General features: G+C 53.2%; 1 protein-coding gene across 2 annotated transcripts in view; it reads right to left on the minus strand.

The window, feature by feature from the left end:
• Positions 1–17,273: 17,273 nt before the first annotated feature.
• DISP3 (dispatched RND transporter family member 3) overlaps positions 17,274–17,857 on the minus strand; it is a 53,718-nt gene continuing 53,134 nt past the window's right edge. For both annotated transcript variants that reach the window (XM_054009485.1, XM_054009486.1), the window contains exon 21: positions 17,274–17,728. In XM_054009485.1, coding sequence (XP_053865460.1) covers positions 17,366–17,728 — 363 coding nt within the window. In that variant the 3' untranslated portion in view covers positions 17,274–17,365. The remainder of the gene's footprint in view (positions 17,729–17,857) is intronic.

Raw genomic sequence — 17,857 nt, forward strand, 5'->3', positions numbered from 1 at the left:
AATGCCACAGTGTTGGGCTGTTGAGATTTTCTTCCTACCACAGGGATGTTAAAAGTTATTATATTATGGTCACTATTTCTAAGCGGTCCTGCTGTAGTTATCTCTTGGACCAGATCCTGCGCTTCACTCACGACTAAATGGACAATTGCCTCTCCTCTTGTGGGTTCCCGTACCAGCTGCTCCAAGAAGCCGTCATTTAAAGTATTGAGAAATTTTGTCTCTGTATTTCATCCTGAGGTGACATGTACCCAGTCAATATGGGGATAATTGAAATCCCCCACTATTATTGAGTTCTTTATTTTGATAGCCTCTCTAATCTCCCTTAGCATTTCATCGTCACTATCACTGTCCTGGTCAGGTGGTCGATAATAGATCCCTAATGTAATATTCTTATTAGAGAATGAAATTACTATCCATAGAGATTCTATGGAACATGTGGATTCACTTAAAATTTTTACTTCATTTGATTCTACATTTTCTTTCACATATAGTGCTACTCCCCCCGCCCCCGCACGACCTGTTCTGTCCTTCCGTTATACACCTCTACCTCGATATAACTCGACCCAATATAACATGAATCCGTATATAACGCAGTAAAGCAGCACTCCGGGGGGAGCGGGGGTGCTGCGCACTCTGGCGGATCAAAGCAATTCAATATAACGCAGTAAGATTTTTTGGCTCCTGGGGACAGTGTTATATTGGGATAGAGGTGTATTTTGTACCCGGAATGATTGTGTCCCATTAATGGTCCTCACTCCACCATGTTTCTGTGATGCCTATTATATCAATAAAAAGCAACAGAGTCCTGTGGCACCTTTAAGACTAACAGATGTATTGGAGCATAAGCTTTTGTGGGTGAATACCCACTTCATCAGATGCATGTTAGTCTTAAAGGTGCCACAGGACTCTGTTGCTTTTTACAGATCCAGACTAACATGGCTACCCCTCTGATATTATATCAATATCCTCCTTTAGCACGAGGCACTAGTTCACCCATCTTATTATTTAGACGTCTAGCATTGGTGTACAAGCACTTTAAAAACTGGTCACTGTTTATTTGACCTTTTCTGATGTGTCGGATTCTTTTTTATGTGAATGTTTCTTGTGTGATCTGGCCCCTACTTTATCCTCTATCCTCTGCTCCTGACTAGAACCTAGAGAATCTCTATCAATAGACTCTCCTCTAAGAGCAGTCTGTCCGATCCACGTGCTCCTCTGCAGCAGTCGGCTTTCCCCCATCTCTTAACATTTAAAAGGTTGCAGAGCAGTTTTTAAACTAAGTGCCAGCAGTCTGGTTCCACTTCGGTTTAGGTGGAGCTCATCCCTCCTGTATAGGCTCCCCCATCCCAAACGTTCTGCCAGTTCCTAATAAATCTAAACCCCTCCTCTCTACACCATCGTCTCATCCACGCATTGAGACGCCGGACCTCTGTCTGCCTACCTGGCCCTGCGCGTGGAACTGGGAGCATTTCTGAGAATGCCACCATAGATGTCCTGGATTTCAGTCTCTTCCCTAGCAGCTAAAATTTGGCCTCCAGGACGCCTCTCCTACTCTTCCCTATGTCATTGGTACCTACATGTACCACGACCACCGGCTCCTCCCCAGCACTACACAAGTCTATCTAGATGCCTCGAGAGATCCATAATCTTCGCACCAGGCAGGCAAGTCACCATATGGTTCTCCCGGTCATCACAAACCCAGCTATCTAGGTCAGTAATGGGAGATTCAATCATTAGAAACACCTGCCTTTTCCTAGCGACTGGAGTTCCCTCCCCCAGAGAGGTAACCTCAGTGCGAGAGGATACCCCAACACCATCTAGAAGGAGGGTCCCAACTATGGGAAGGTTTCCCTCTGCTCCCGCTGACTGCTCGCCTTCTCTGAGGCTTTCATCCTCCTTAACAGCGCAGGGGCTGTCTGACCAGAGGTGGGACAATTCTACAGTGTCCCGGAAAGCCTCATCAACATACCTCTCTGCCTCTCTTAGCTCCTCCAGTTCCGCCACCCTGGCCTCTGAGGGCCAGGAGCTCCTTGCACCGAATGCACACATACGCCACCTGCCCACAGAGCAGGTAGTCATACATGCTGCATTCAGCGCAATAAACTGGATGCCCCCCACTCTGCTGCTGTACTTCTGCCTGCATTCTCTCCTACAGCTACCTAGGTTAATAAAAGGGTTTTGTTTAAATCAAAAAGTTTTGAATATAGTTTAGTTTACAGGTTTAAAAGGGCGGCAAGTGAACCTCACCCCCTTCCCAACTCCCTTGCAAAACTCCCTGTTAGCAGCCCTGTTTGCAAAGCTCCCTGTAGCACCATCTCTCCACCCCAAGGCTACTTTAATCCCATCCACAGTGAGCATGGGGTCATGCACTGTCCAGCTGGAGGTGCCCAGAAGCACTCCGCGTTGGCCAAGCTCTCTCCCACTGTATCAGTGGGGTTCTGACCATCGACTGCAGTGAGGGCAGCATAGGGCCACCATCGAGGGCTCTTGGAAATCTGCCCCAAGGCCTATCCAGGGCCGGCTCTGGTTTTTTTGCCACCCAAGGCAAAAAAGCCTCCCGCCGTCCCGCCCCCACCCCTAGCGCGGCAGGGGAGGGCGGCGAGCCCGGCCGGGGCTCCGCTCTCCCCGACCGGCCGGAGCGCCGCGCCGCCCCCCTCCAGGTGCTGCCCCAAGCACAAGCTTGGTGGGCTGGTGCCTGGAGCCGGCCCTGGGCCTATCCAAAGCTCATCAGCAGAAACCGTCCCTTTCACACCCATTGGCTTCAGCTGGGGCCCTCTGCATGCAGCCCCATCTCACGCCTCCCTCCATAACAGCTTCTACAAACCAGGATCTGCTCCGATTTACACCAGCATAACGCACTCTCCCCAAGGGCACCACTCCAGATTTATACCCACATCAGCAAGATCAGAGGCAGTCCCTGTAAACAAGGGCTGTGCAGTGAGAGATCAGGAGCCACCAGGGACCCTTAAACATGTCACCGCCATCTTCCTAATAATCCATTCCCAATCTGCTCCAGCACACAGCACGCTGGGCTAAGCCCCTCCTGGGAGAGCAGAGCTGTTTCCAGCTAACAGCCCCGCTGCTGGTTACGAGGAGGCTCTGATCAAGGCTGGATGAAAACTAATTAAAGGGTTGATTCCTATCCGGCGTGCCGGGTCCTAGACAAAAATAAAGCATTTCAAGTTGGTTCTGGGGAAGCAATTGAAAGAGGACAGGCTCCTCCGCTCGCTCTCTCATCCCCTGCATGGTGGACGCGTTGGGCTGGATCATGGTCCAACAGGTTATTTGAGGCCACGGGAGCAGTAGCCCTGGGCATTTGTTGTTTTTTAGCCCCTTGCTGGCACTGGGGTCAGAATGAACTCTAGAAATTTACTGTGTGCTGTAAAACTAGACAGAGGGCTGCCAGCGGGGGTCGTGTGTGGGGCGTGTTTAAAGATCCAGGCGTAAATCTCAAGGGGATACTGCTTAGGCTCATGGGACAGGAATCCTCTAGCCAGGACACAGGCCAGAGTCAGCTGGGAATGCTGCCGCCATCCACTCGTCACAGATTCTAACGAGCTGGCAGGGCCCTGGCAAAGGACAAGCTCACCAGCTTCTCTGCCAGCCAGCGGGTTCAACCCCTGTTATCCAAGTGCTTCAGACTGGCCTTGCCGTACTCTCCGGCTCCCATTCAGTATGGGCCAGTGGGTAGAGCAGCAGTCTGGGACTTGGAGACCTGGATTCTACTTCTAGCTTGCCACCGGCCTGCTGGGTGACTTGGGCAAGTCACTTTCCTTCCTTGTGCCTCAGTTGGCGCCATCTGGAAAATGGGGATAAAGATGCTTACCCTCCTTTGTGAAGCGCTTTGACAGCTATGGCTGAAGAGTGCTATGAAGGGAGACAGGTGTTATTTGTATTTACTGTCTCTCTCAGAGGATGCCCAGTCTCCCAGGGTATGGCTACACTGCAATTAAAAACTTGTGGCTGGCCCGTGCCAGCTGACTCGGGCGCAGGCTAAAGGGGCTGTTTAATTGCAATGTAGATGCTCAGGCTCTAGGACCTTGCAAAGTGGGAGGGTCTTGGAGCCGGGCTCCAGCTGGAGCCCAACCAGCTACACTGCAACTAAACAGCCCCTAAGCCAGGTGGGCAAACTATGGCCCGGAAGCCGCATCTGGCCCTTCAGATGTTTTAATCTGGCCCTCGAGTTCCTGCTGGGGAGCATGTGCCGTGGCTCTGTGCAGCTCCCAGAAGCTGCAGCATGTCCCCCCCCGAACCCCTCAGTCCCACCCTCCTGCACCCCAGAGCCTGCACCCCCAGCCAGAGCCCTCACCTGCCCACCTGCACCCCAACCGCCTGCCCCAGCCCGGAGCCCCCTCCCGGACCCTGAACTCCTCATTTCTGGCCCCACCTCCTACCGCATCCTAACCCCCAATTTTGTGAGCATTCATGGCCCGCCATACAATTTCCACATCCAGATGTGGCCCTCGGGCCAAAATGTTTGCCCACCCCTGTCCTTAGCCCAAGCCCCCTGTGACCTGGGCCAGCTGTGAGTTTGTAATTGCAGTGTAGACCTACCCCCAGAGGTCAGGGCCCTAGGACTCCTAGGGCAACTTGCTCTTAACCCTTTGTCTCCTCTACAATCCAGCACTCCATGCCTCTGCCCTCAGTGAGTTGCCAGGCCCTCTCCCTTGTAGTTTAACGGCATCAGTAGCCTTGATTAATGCAATAGCCACAACTGTGAGAGGCTTGGAGAGACTGCTCTGCCCAGGGGGCCCTGTGGGCTGAATTAATATAACTGCCTTTCAATAAGGGAACCACATTAAAGCTACAGAGAAGAACACCGTGCACCTGCCTCTGAGCCATTGTGAATTACACTTGAGGTCCCCCTGCTGTGCAGCAAGTCTGCTCTAAATCAGTGGCTCTCAACTTTCCAGAGAACTAGACCCTTTCAGGAGGCTGATTTATCTCGAGTCCCCCCAAATTCCACCTCACTTAAAAACTACTCGCTTACACAATCAGACATAATACAAGAGTGTCCCAGCACGCTATTACTGAACAATCGCTGACTCTCTCATTTTTACCATACAATTAGAAAATAAGTCCACTGGAATATAAATAAATAATTGTACTTACATTTCAACGTATGGTATGTAGAGCCGTATAAATGAGTCATTGTCTGTATGGAATTGTAGTTTGCACTGACTTGGCCAGTGCGTTTTATGTAGCCTGTTGTAAAACTAGGCAAACATCTAGAGGAGTTGATGTATCCCCTGGAAGACCTCTGTGTACCCTCAGGGGTACGCGTACCCCTGGTTGAGAACTACTGCTCTAAATCCCGCAGCAGATTAGAGGGTCAATGGCAGCATGAGACGCATTTTAAGGAGACCGAGGTTTTTACTGAATTACATATGAGAATAAGCAACTCAGTCAGCACCATGTGTGCCTGCTGGTATTTAACGTTCCGTTCTGTTTATCCTACGCTGCCCCCTACACTTTTAATTTTCCACCTGCTGCAGAATTCACGGGTTTGTTTTAAGCAAGTTGTCAGGGAGGAAGCCGGAGGGTTTAAAGCTTGAGGAGGGGGCAGTTGGGGCTGAGGGCACCCAGGAAGGCGGGGAAGCCAGTTTGGGGTTGCAAGGGGAGGACAATCATTGGATGCTAAAATAAATCAGTGAAATGGCCAACAACGCAGACAGTGAAATCTGCACCACTGGATTCCACTCTTCTTGGAGCCATTGTTTTCAAGCCCCCTGCAGACTCAGGCAGGCCTCAGTCATACTCAATTCCTATGTGAAGCTTTTCTGAATGACCATTGGGGATAGGAAGCGTAGGCTGTGGAGTGCAATCCTTCAGCAAGAGGTAGATTTTGCACCTTTAGAATCATGAGTAAAAGGGGCCCGGATTATGTTTTCCTACACAGAAAGCAACCAGGCTATTGGCATACTTTAAATTGAAGGAATACAGCAGAACCTCACAGTTACGAACCCCGGAGTTACAAACTGACCACACCCCTCATTCGGAACTGAAAGTACGCAAGCAGGCAGCAGCGGAGACAAAAAAACCAAAAAACAAAAACAAAAACACCCAAAGGGAAAGCAGCATTTTTCTTCTGCACAGTAAAGTTTCAAAGCTGTAGTAAGTCAATGTTCAGCCTTTGAAAGAACCATGACGTTTTGTTCAGCGTTACAAACATTTCAGAGTTACGAACAACCTCCACTCCCCAGGGCCTCGTTGCGCTGAGGTTCTGCTGTGTTCTTGGTACAGTAGAAGCTCTATAAGAGAGAGGGCAGCGCACATGTCGCTCTGTAACAGCTAGGAGAGTAAAACAACTGCTGTCTGTTGACAGAGGCAAAGGCCTCAGAACCGTAAAGGTGCAGGAGACAGCAGACGGAGGCAGCACAGTTTCATAACTAGATCAGAAGGTCAAGACCGAGCCAGCACTCACTACCCTTGCCCTCAGGAGGAGGAAAGGATGGGGGTCAGACAAGCCAGGAGCTGCTCCCAAATCATACTCAGCGGGTGCCAGTACTCGCTGATCTTCACTATTAACATGGGGGCAAAACCCAGAAGCCCCCTCTCAGCCCTTGCTGGGGCAGAGCACCCATTGCCAGAAAAGCCACCCCGGCTACCACCCTTCTTCCTTCACTCAAATCTGAGTTCACCATCCATTCCCACCTGCCCCTCACCCCTCCATGCCACTCTGCAAAGGAGACACAGCACCAGGTCGCTTCAGGCACCAACCCAGCTAACCCAAGTGCCTTTCTCCCACCACCTGCCCTGTGGTTAGACCCACGGCCAGGGAGTCACTGCACCTGAGCAGGTTCCACCACAGTGAGGGGCACTCCAGGAACTACTCACAGCCTCATAGCAGCAGCGTGTGCTTCCCTCCTTGGGCCTCGCAGGCCCCGTATCCCTGCAGCTTCTCCTCTCAGCATATGGCCACCTGCTTCCTTCCCAAGGCTGGAGCTACAGTAGCAGGCCAGTCCTGGGTTTGGCTCCTCCCACCACCTGCAGCAAGGCAGGCCCACCTCGTTAAAGGCACCACACCCTTATTCAGCAGGGCAGAGTCACTTCCCCTTTTATCATAAATCCGCCTCCCATTCAGCTCACTGGGACTTTCCTCCATGGCCTCAGGGGGAGGGAGCAGGCAGGTAGGCTTCCCCTACAGAAGCCAATGACTTTGGGGCACCATCCTGTGTACAGAATTGAGACACTTCTCCTGTGTTGGGCACCTCATGATGACACAGCCGTGTCTGTGGGCCTCTGGCTCTGTTACAAGCACTTTCCTGCTGCAGGACAGCATGTTGGAAGAGAGAGGCTATAGCGGAAGGGGGGCTGGGTTCACCCAGGTCTTTGGCACTGTGCATCGATAGAGCGAGTTAGTCGTCCTGGCCGGACAATGACTGACTCTCACACGCCAACGCTAAGGCTCATTATCCCCGTGACACCCTCGTCAGCCCCACGGGACAGCCGGTCACTTGGTGAAGGAGTGACCTTCCCTCCAAGACTCCCACCCCAATCCAGTCCTCCTCCTGGTCAGAACATGCCCATAGGAGCCGGCTGTCCTGGTCTGCTGGCATTTCCTGCCCTGAAGGGTTTGCTTCTCATTGTCAGGAAGGCAGCAGGGGCAGACAGATGAGTGAACTCCCTGGCCCTCCGCTGTGCTACACTCCCCTGCCCAACGAACACCCACCCCCAGAACTACGTCTATGCGGCAGGTGAACTCAGGTGACTGGCACCTGAGGCAGCCTAGCCCAGGTGTGTGAGCATTCCCACTGCAAAGCTCTACCCCTTCTCTGAGTCCTCTCAGGTTCTGTGCTCCCCTGTGTCTGCCTGGGGGCATTTCCCATAGTGCTTTGTGCTGAGACACGCTAGGATTCTTTCTCTGTCGATTGTAAGAGCTGTTCTTTCACCACCGGGGGACTGTGGGGATGCACTGGAGGACTATTAGCAGTGGAGTGAGTTACCCTGCGTCCTCACTGCAAAATGGCGGGGGGGGGGGGAAGCATGGTCCAGATAGAGTTAAACAGAGCCTAGGCTCTAACCCCCCACCCCCAAAGCCAGGTAAACTACCCTGGGCTTAAAGCACCTCCAATCCCAGGTATAAGGTTTCTGTGTGTCAACAGAGTGGGGCGTTCTCTCATATTCATAAACCCCAGTAAGAGCTCAGGGTAACTCTGCAATGCAGCCGTGCCCTAGTCTCATCCTGCCAGGGAAAGGGGCATTGCTGAGTTCACTGGATACAGAGTCTGGGGGTTTCAGTCCCACTCTGAAAGTCAGGAGATCTGGGCTGTGGGCCAAGCTTTGGCATGTCAGACAAGTCACTTGAGCTCTTTGTGTGCCTCAGTTTCCCCCTTTGAAAGGGGAGAACATCCACTTCCCAGATGGGGCTGTGACGCCGTACTGGGGTTCAGACAGTGCTTGGAGATTGTTGGATGAAACTAATGGCTGCTGTTGTGCTCCGTGTTAGATTGTAATGAGCTGGGTGAAACCTTGTAATAGGCTGTTAAAACCTCATCCAGACCGATGTGGGAATGGGTCCTCCACCTAAGGTAGTTGTAAGAGACAGTTAAGGGGCCACACCTAAAATGCGGCCTAGCGGGGTGTGTCTACACAGCAATTAGACATCTGCAGCTGGCCTGTGCCAGCCAACTCGGACTCGCAGGGCTCAGGCGACGGGGTTGCTTCATTGCTGTGTAGAATTCCAAACTCCGGCTTGACCCCAGGGCTCTAGGACCCTGCGAGGTGGGAGGGTCCCAACGCTCAGGCTCCAGCCAGAGCCCGCAAGTCCACACAGCAATGAAACAGCCCCGCAGGCCCAGCCCTGCTAGCCCAAGTCAGCTGGCAAGGGCCAGACATGGGTTTTTCTTTGCCGTGCAGACATACCCACGGAGACTGCCTAGAAAGTAGCACCATTGGGACCACATGTGGGTGGGTGACCGTGTCTGAGAGAACTCACAGAAACCGAGAAATGAGAAGACGAGAGGCAGGAGCCTGGGAGCGCGCTGTGACCCTGGAGAAAACAAGGGCGAGCGCTTTGGAGTCTGGTGTTGGCTGGAGCGGCTTGGGGGCTGTAAGCGAAGACCCTGCTCCTTTTGATCATGGTTTCTTTTCCATTCAGAGACACAGGACTTTTGCACATTCCTTGTAACTGAATAAGATCGCATCAAAGAAAATACCAGACGCCATTGATTTCTCCTTCCCACCGGAACGTCCCCAGGGCCCCGAACTTTGACTAGATGCTCAGGTCAAAAAGGAGTGACAATATTTTACTTCCTTTTGAGGAGATGGACGATTTTGGGATGGACGTGAATGTTAATGAGAGAAGAGGTCAAGGCTGCACCATGTGCTCATGACCAGCATTTCTTCAGCAGGTAACGGGGTAATAAAACACTGTGGACAGCAGCAGACAAGCTCACCACTATCCTCCTATGAGACGACTCCCCTCACTATATAAGATGGTCATCAGCCACCCTTAAGGACCTAGGAGGCCTGTCTTTTCTTACCAAGATCCTCAACTGTGGTTAAATGCTCTCCACCCAGCACAATCCGTAGGGAATTATAGCCAGCTATGGAGGGTGGCAACCAATATCAGGCCCTGATTCATAGACTTTAAGGCCAGAAGGGACCATCGTGATCAGCTAATCTGACCTCCTGAACATCACAGGGTACAGAACCTCACCCTCCCACTCCTGTAATGGGCTCAGAACCTCTGGCTGAGATGCTGAAGGCCTCAGATCTAGATCTTGTGTTGATGCTCATGGAGCCACTCACCCGAGTGCAACGGGAGCACCGTGTGGGTGTGAAACACTAGTAAATCAGAGGGCACTCTGGCATGCACGTCGCACTGGTGTAAATGGTGACACAACAGGCAGGGCACTGGAGAATCTGGTCCAGAGTCTTTTGAAGTTTTCTGAGAGCTTTTAAAAGGTCCCAAGCTATCTCCAAATTGTGGTGCAAGCCCTGAGACAGACCAACCGAGGCACCTGTGTGAATGTCAAAATCTTTTATTTACAACAGTCTCCAAAAGTCAAGGAACACCAAAAGTAGTGCGGGCAGGAGAGGACCTACAAAAGTAACGTGGGTACATGACATCGGGGATTGTGCTATGTCACTCGGAGAGCCAGCGCTCTCACGTCTGCACACAACGGGAAAGGCGCCGCGGCCCAGCCCTCTGCCCTTGCTACCCTCAGGTCTCAGCCCACCCACTCCCACTAGCTCTTTCCCCACTCTTCCATTTCCCAAAGCCATCCCTTCCTTCCAGTCTCTGCCCACCCACCTCCAAGTTGTGTGAACTCCCTGCCTGGCTCTCACCCTCCCACCTTCCTGCCCCATCACCGCTCCACCGGCCCAGCTCGCTCAGCCTCCCGCTCCCCTCTTTGCCCTCCCAGCAGCCTTCTTGCCAGGACGGAATCGCTACACTGCCCAGGTGCAGCGGAGGGGGAGAACGGGACCCTAGGCAGGACAGCTGCCTGCTCACAATGGAGAGAGACCAGATCTTGATGGACACTTGCCCCCAGGCAGCAGAGGCAGTGCTGAACCTAACCCGGGGCAGATGGGGAGTTAGCTGAGGTACCCCCACCCCACCCCACAACAGCCTTACCAAGGGCCCTAGCTCTGTGGCATTCAGGGTCCATGCTCCGCGCTGATTGAAACAGTGTGAGTGGAGGTGTAAATGCTACCCCCTGGGAGGAGGGATTTTAAAAGGACTAACCAGGAGGCGTTGAGTTTGCCCTGCTTGGCTGTAAATCCATCGGCAAGGCTAAGCTGCAGGAGAGGGCGGGAGGAATTAGGTCAGTTGTCGGGATAAATAACAGACCTTGTATAGCCTTCCAGGAGAGCAGGGTTCTCCAGTAAGAAAATGAAGGGCCAGAAAAGTCTCTTTGGAAACCAACCATGCCAATCTGGCTCCAATAGAGCCGAGGTTCGGGGCCCTCAAGAGTGACCGTCTCGTCCTCGTCCTCCCTTGGCTGTTGGCCTGTTCCCCTCTCCCCCTACCCAGCAAATGCTGCCGTTTTTTCCATTCCTTTTTCCTACAGTTAATTTTCAAGCTGGCTTTACGGCATCTGCTGTGCCCTATGCCCCACAGCACAGGGCCAGCGCCCGGGGCAGTGCTCACTGACCGGCCAGGGGAACCCTCTCAAAGAGACTTGGAGCTCCATGACCCCTTCAGCTCTTACAGGCTGAACCTGCCACAAAAGGAGGCCAACTTTAATATGGGTACGTCTCACCTGGATCTGGGCTGAGACCATCAGCTCATTGCAGAGACCAGCATGTTACGCAAGGGAGGCAGTGCAGGCAATGCACCGGATGAGGAGTGAGCTCACGGTCTGATTCCCAGCTTTGCCACTAGTGTAGGACCTGGAGTAAGTCACTTGCCCTCAATTTCCCCTGTCCCCCTCCCCCATTCAACACAGACCGTAAGCTCTTTGAGGCAGGGACTGCCTCCTACTGTGTGTCCGTACAGCACCTCGCACGGTGGGGTCCTGACCTGCCTCGCGGACTCTTGGTAGCACAAACAACGGTCACATTCGTATTGTACACAGTACAGCCGTGCCGCTGTAAAACAAACAACACCGAATAGCAACACCCTTCGATCCCCACCTGCGGCCAAGTGGTGGGAGGCTCCTGCTTATGGCTGGGGAGGAACTGGGTTTTCCAGGAGATTCCATGCTTTCGGAAGGGTTTTCCAGGCCGAACCGTAACGAAAACACCCAGTTTTGAAATTTCCCCACAAAACAAAATTCTGAACAAAAATTCATTTTGGGTCGATGGACACGTTTCATTTCGGGAATGTCTAAACGTTTTGTTCCAATTTTTTAAGGTTGTTTTGTATTCCATCATCTAACATTTTTAAAAATTGCTTTGAAACGGAAAAATCAAAATGGTCCGGACTGCAATGGTTGAAACAGGGCATGTGCGCCGTGGCAGAAGGCCCCCTTCTGATTTTTGTTTTAAACACAGTTTTGTCAAAAACAAACCCCACAACCACATTTCTAGGAAACATTTCGCCTTGGACAATCCAGTGAAAATCGTTCCACCAGCAAATTCCCAGCCAGTTCTCTCACTGATCCCCTGAACCAGCTAATCCCCATCTCCTCAGCAACTAGACCAGAACTCACAAGTCCATGCGACACAGGTAATGCTGCATGACAAATAGTTCAGTCTCAGGCTTAGTGTAGGAATCAAGTGGTTTAAAAGCCATGACAGAGTTAATGAACCTGCAGCATCAGTTTACTCCCAGAAAGCCAGGATTTGCCTGCGCGCTGATGTTGTGTGTGTCCAGCACCAGTTTGCGTTTTTCTATGGGGTGCGGTTGTTCAGTAGTGGTTTGGGTTCAAACATGGTGTGTTGGTGTAGATGTTGTGTGTGGTCCCTTGCGTCGGACTAATCTGTTGGAATCCTTCCAAGCAGGAATTTGGGTCTTTCTGTATGTTAGTACAGTGCTTAGCACACGCGGCCCGGATCCTGACTAGGTCGGACAATATCAACAGGAATTACACTTGAGCTTAGCCCCCCAGCCTTTTGCCACCACAGTGCTGTTAAATACAGGTCCCCTCCTTTGCCCTGCTATTCCATGCGCTCTCTCAGGGTTTGCCCCCACCACCCTTGCTTGCATTGGGCAGTGACCCACGCCAAGAGCTTGCCTATCGCTTTCAGAGCCGGGCAGGAATTTTTTGGACAAAACGGCTTTGCATCAGAAAATGCCCATTTGGCAAAACCTAAAGTTTTTGCAGGAACAGGCCAGTTTCACCAGGAAAGATTTCTCAGGTCCAGGGGGGAATTTCTGGTGAGAGATGGAGTGAGCGAGACCCTCCCCACAGAATAGCCAATCAGCTGGTGGTCAGGGCATTCTCCTGGGAGACCCCGGTTCAAGTCCCCGAGCTTTGTCCAGTTGGAGCTGTTCCACTTTGTAAGTGATTCAGTCTTCCTGGGGCCCCAGAGAGAGACTGACCCTGCAGCCCACTGGCTTTGGCACTCACCTGGGATGTGGGAAATCTCAACGTTTTGCAGGATGGGAAAACCATTTCCCGCCCAGCTCTAATCAATTTCAACGGGACGCCTCATTCGGGCGGCGGTCGATGACCAGTCGGGCAGTGTGAGAGAGATGAACCTGGACTAGGCTACACTTTCCCAGCCAGGAGATTACAGGGATAGGACCCCAATGGAGCCTCTTCTCAGATGCAGGCTACAGCGGAGCCGTTAGGGGAGACAGGTGAAGATTGGGAGGGGCTGATTTAGACACAGCATCTGCTGAAGGGCTGCTACCACCAGCCGGTTCTTGGTTCCCAGCGCTATGAGCAGCTGGTTCAGGGCTCCAAGTCCCACTATGGCAGCATCAGACCCACCTTTGCATTTGCTCAAGCAAACAGGTCATTTTCTAATCTGGAGACTGTGTTGTTGTTACAGGAAATAAGGCCAAAGCAAACCCTGGCTCCCTGGGGCCAAGCGGGCACGTTTGCCAGTGAGGGGCCCTCTCCTCAGACTCTTGGGGAGAGGTGGAGGGTCTGAAGCACCTTTAGGGTGGTTTGGTCCCGCTCCATTATACAGTCAGGTGGTATTTGCTAAAGGAGCCATCAGCCCAGTGATCTGTGCATCCTAGAGGCAGCCAGCAGCCAGGGTCATCAGCAGGTGAGAGCAGCCCACAGCTCTTTACAGGCAGCCCTTGGGGGAGACCCGGCCGGGGCGTTGCTAGGAGACAGCAACCTTTGAAACTCACATCCTCTCACCGAACCCGCCATGTTCTCCTTTCAGGTACCTGATGGCCAGGGGGCTGCTGGATAAAAGTGAGAGGGGGCTGGGACGTTGCAGCTGGGCCCCTAAGGGAAGAGCTGCTAAAAGCAGGTTGATATGTGAAGTTAAATGTTCATATCACCAAGTTTTGGGGGGTGGGAGGGATTCGAGGATAGGAGCTGTGTTCTCTAGTGGATAGAGCACTGGCCTGGGAGTCAGGAGACCTGCATTCTATTCCTGGCTCTGCCACTGGTCTGCTGGGTGACCTTGGGCAAGTCACTTTCACCATTTTGTGCCTCAGTTCCCCCCCCATGCTGGGTCTTGCCCCATAGATGGATCTCTCTGTGGTAGGTTTTGCCTCTCACTGTGCATTTATACAGCACCTGGCACAATGGGGCCTCACTCTCCCCACTTTCTAACTTATTCTGCTCTTTGCTCTCACTTCCCCCTCCCTGTCTAACACCTTCCAAAAGCACAAGCAGAACATCACGTCCTGCGCCTGACGCTAGCCAACCCCCATTCCCCTACTACAGCTGGGATGGGGAGAGAGAAACAATGGGAACCTCTCTGCAGCCAGGCCCCAAGGGGTGTCCATAAATTCATTACATACATTTTTTGGGTCATTTTCAAGACCTGCCCCCCCTTTGTGACACTGAAACAATCCCCCAAAGTTAAGCGCCTACCCCCCCCACCCCAATGCATTGCATAATTTATGGACAGCCCCTAATCCTGCTAGGTCCTGAGTGTCTTCCAACTGCTAAACCGCAGTGGGAGTTGAGGACACGTGGCAACCCCCCCCAGGGGAACCCAGCACCTCACCAGATTGGACCCAAGAGATATAAAAGGTTTCCAGCTGCTTTGTTTCGCCTCCCTGGCGTGGCTGAGCTGGCGATCCCAGCATGCAGTTCCCGGCCCCTGGAGGGGGCAGGACTTACACCAGAAGTCTTTGTATATGCAGCAAAAAAAGAAAGAACCCCCTGGGCTCGCATTCGCTCTAATGCGCAGTTTGCAGGGCTAGACACAGATCTCTGTCCTAACCCAGACACTCCAATCCTTCCCATCACACACAGCGGGAGTGACTTTCTCCAGGGGCTTTCTCTGTTTCTCTCTCTCTCTCTCTCTCTCTCTCACACACACACACACACACACACACACAGGCCCCTTTTCCTCTTGTCCATCTGTTGACCTGGAAACAAACAGCAGCTTTAATCTGCCTCTGGAGGCTGAAGCATTTGTTCAGTTCAAGACCCGCCATCGCTTTGGTGATGCTGTTCGGTTCCATCTACACTCACGCTCTGCCGGTGTCACAGCCACACACCCTGTACCCCAGCCACGCTGCCACCGGTGCTCAGTGCGACCAAGTGCCGCGCCGGGGGGCTGGCGAATTCATCTCAACGTTGGGATGTCAGAGCAAGCTGGTGCTCAGAAATCAGGGGACATAGGGCTCTGTGGGCCCATGGAGAAGCCCGGGTCAGAGACACAAACCTGCCCCTGCTGCAATCTGAGCTAATAGGGAATGACTAATGGCCCCAGGATTCATCAAATGCCAAAGCAGCTGTGGCAGGAAGGGACAAAAGGAAAACCCTGGGCCTGATTCTACTCTCACACCAGCGTGACTTCTCTGCCGGCAGTAGAGTTGCTCCTAATTTCCCCCGGCCGCAGGACCACTGACAGGTTGCGTTCAGAGCTGGGCTACATCCGAGCATGCGGGTCCCTCCTGAGCCACACAGGAGACAATCTGGTAGCTGAATTTACAGGGGGTGGAAGGGATGAAGGAGAGAAGTGCTGAGCCCTCCCCCCGCTCCCGTTCAAGCCAACGGAAGCCGAACACCCTGGTAAGGTCTGGTCCTAAATCCGGTTTCCCAGGGAAAATCCTGCACCTCAAAAGGCGCCAATAAATGCACAAAGTGAATCCATCATGGACTCTGAGCTGGGGACACTAACCCGAGCAAAAGCAGGTGCTGAGCTCAGTGGCGTGGTCGCTGGCCCAGGCAGCGAATGGGGGATGGAGAGATCTAATCCCACTAGGCGCTTACAGTTTAAAAAGGGGCCATTCAATCCAGCTAGCAAACCCGCATCCACCGGGGATTCAGTATCCGCAAACAAATGATGAGCCCAGCCCCACTCCTGCTGCCACGTCTCCTGGTAAATAATGTTTAATGCCGATCCCACTGCGCCTGACCCACGCCCCTTCTGCCGGGGAACAGATGTGCCGCATATCAATGCCCACACTTAGTTATTTCCATTTTAAGAATATGATGGAATCAGTGATGCCTAAAATGTACTCGTTAATGGTGCCACTTTGCAATTTCATTCTACTTTAATATAAACCATCTGCTCCAAGCCGGCAGCTGCACCAAAGCACATAGGATGAGGCCCCTCCCCCCCGTTTATCAATGGGACGGGGGCTACCCGTGGCAGAGGCCTGTGCGGTGGGGTTGAAGGCCCAGGGGTCTCTCCCCAGTGGCGGTAGCAGGAGGAGGTGTTACACATGCCGAGCGGCGCAGGGGAGGAGTGGTAGGAATCGTGGGTGCTGGCTGTTGTTACTGCCTTAGCCCGACTTCTGGGATTGGAGAGAGACGGAGCAGTCACTGCATTGCTGACTCTACATATGCTCACGCGCTAACTGCACCATGCTATGGAGGGAGACGGGAGCACCGGCCCATCCGTTAGAGCTGCGTTTAGGACAGTGGGGCGAGCTCTGCAGTGCCCCCAGTGAAGAGGGGAAGATGCTACTTGCCGCCAACCCCATGCCAGTGCCCTGGAGCGGCTCACTTGACAAATTGAACCTGGGGCACAGAGGTGAGGATGGGTCAGAGTGGACATCGGGGGCTCAGTGGGGAGGCAAAGAGAGGGGGTGGGGGCAGGTACAAGCAGATGACCCTGTGGGCTTCACCTTAGCACCAGGACAGGGGAACGTGCCCATAAAGTATCCGGCAAACTCAGCACACAACACACTCAGGAAAAGGGACCCCTAAACCCCGCTGAGCTCTCGGCTCTGGGACTGCACCTGAAAAGGACGCACCAGCAGCTGCATCCAGCCAAACCAGACAGACAGATAACTCCAAAGCAACAAGCGAGTTCAGCCAAGAACTCCCACAATAGACAACTCGGCTGTGCACATTCTAGATCCCCACAGGCTGGGGCGCGGACCAGTGGCAGCAGAAGCGTCCTTGGGAATCACTGACCCTTGGACAGCCTCAACGGACTTTCTCCAACGCCCCCAAAACCCCCTCGACCCTCCGCGGGCATAAATCAGCAGACGTAGATTACCCCAGCCAAGGATCGGGCCCAGGGGATGAAACTCACAAGGCCTGCCTCTCCCTTAAGTCCTATTTTGAAGGCTTAAGTGGAGCGTCTGTGGTGGCACATACATCACGGGGGTGTCATACAGGGGGCGGGTGCCAGGGTCTCCACTCATTAACGAACAAGGAGGAGATGGCTGTGAGTCACTGAGGCCCTGGTGCACTGTCCGTCCATCCATCCATCACTGCCAAAATAAATACGAGTTTAGAGCAAAACCCAGTAGAAAATAAAGTGCCTCTGGAGTTGAAAAAACGTCCGGAAAAAGGAATTTTTTTTTCATTTTTACAAAAAATATCCTTTAAAAAAAATAGGGAGAAAGAGAGACGGAGGCAGCCCGGTGCGGGGACTACAGGGATGTCCCGTTGGGGAGAGGGATCTTCACGCCACTCTGCAGCAGGGCCAGGCAGACGCACAGCCCCAGGACGCCGGCCAGGAGAACGCCCACCAGAGCCTTGAGGAAGGAAGTCCTGCTGCGGGTGAAGGTGCTGGGCCCCAGGACGCCCAGCAGGGCAGTGCTCACAGTCAGGGTGTACAGGATGGAGACGCCCGTGTTGAGGGCCACGATCTTCCCGAATTTGGCAAAGGGGGCGATGATGCAGAAGAAGAGCGGGACGGTGGCGATCACCGTGGTGACAGCGCTGGAGACGATGGCCACGCCCACGTGCCGGACGGCTTCGATCGTCCTCCACTGGCGGCAGGAGGTGGGGTCCTGGCAGGGCAGATGGCGGCATTAATGGGCAGCGGGTGCTTGCACCCAGAAGGCACGGGAGGGCTGGGGCCTCGTCTGCATGGGGTCTTTAGCTAGGGAGACCAGATGTCCCGATTTCATAGGGACAGT

This window comes from Malaclemys terrapin, chromosome 19 (genome assembly GCF_027887155.1).
Source record: "Malaclemys terrapin pileata isolate rMalTer1 chromosome 19, rMalTer1.hap1, whole genome shotgun sequence".
Taxonomy (NCBI): domain Eukaryota; kingdom Metazoa; phylum Chordata; order Testudines; family Emydidae; genus Malaclemys; species Malaclemys terrapin.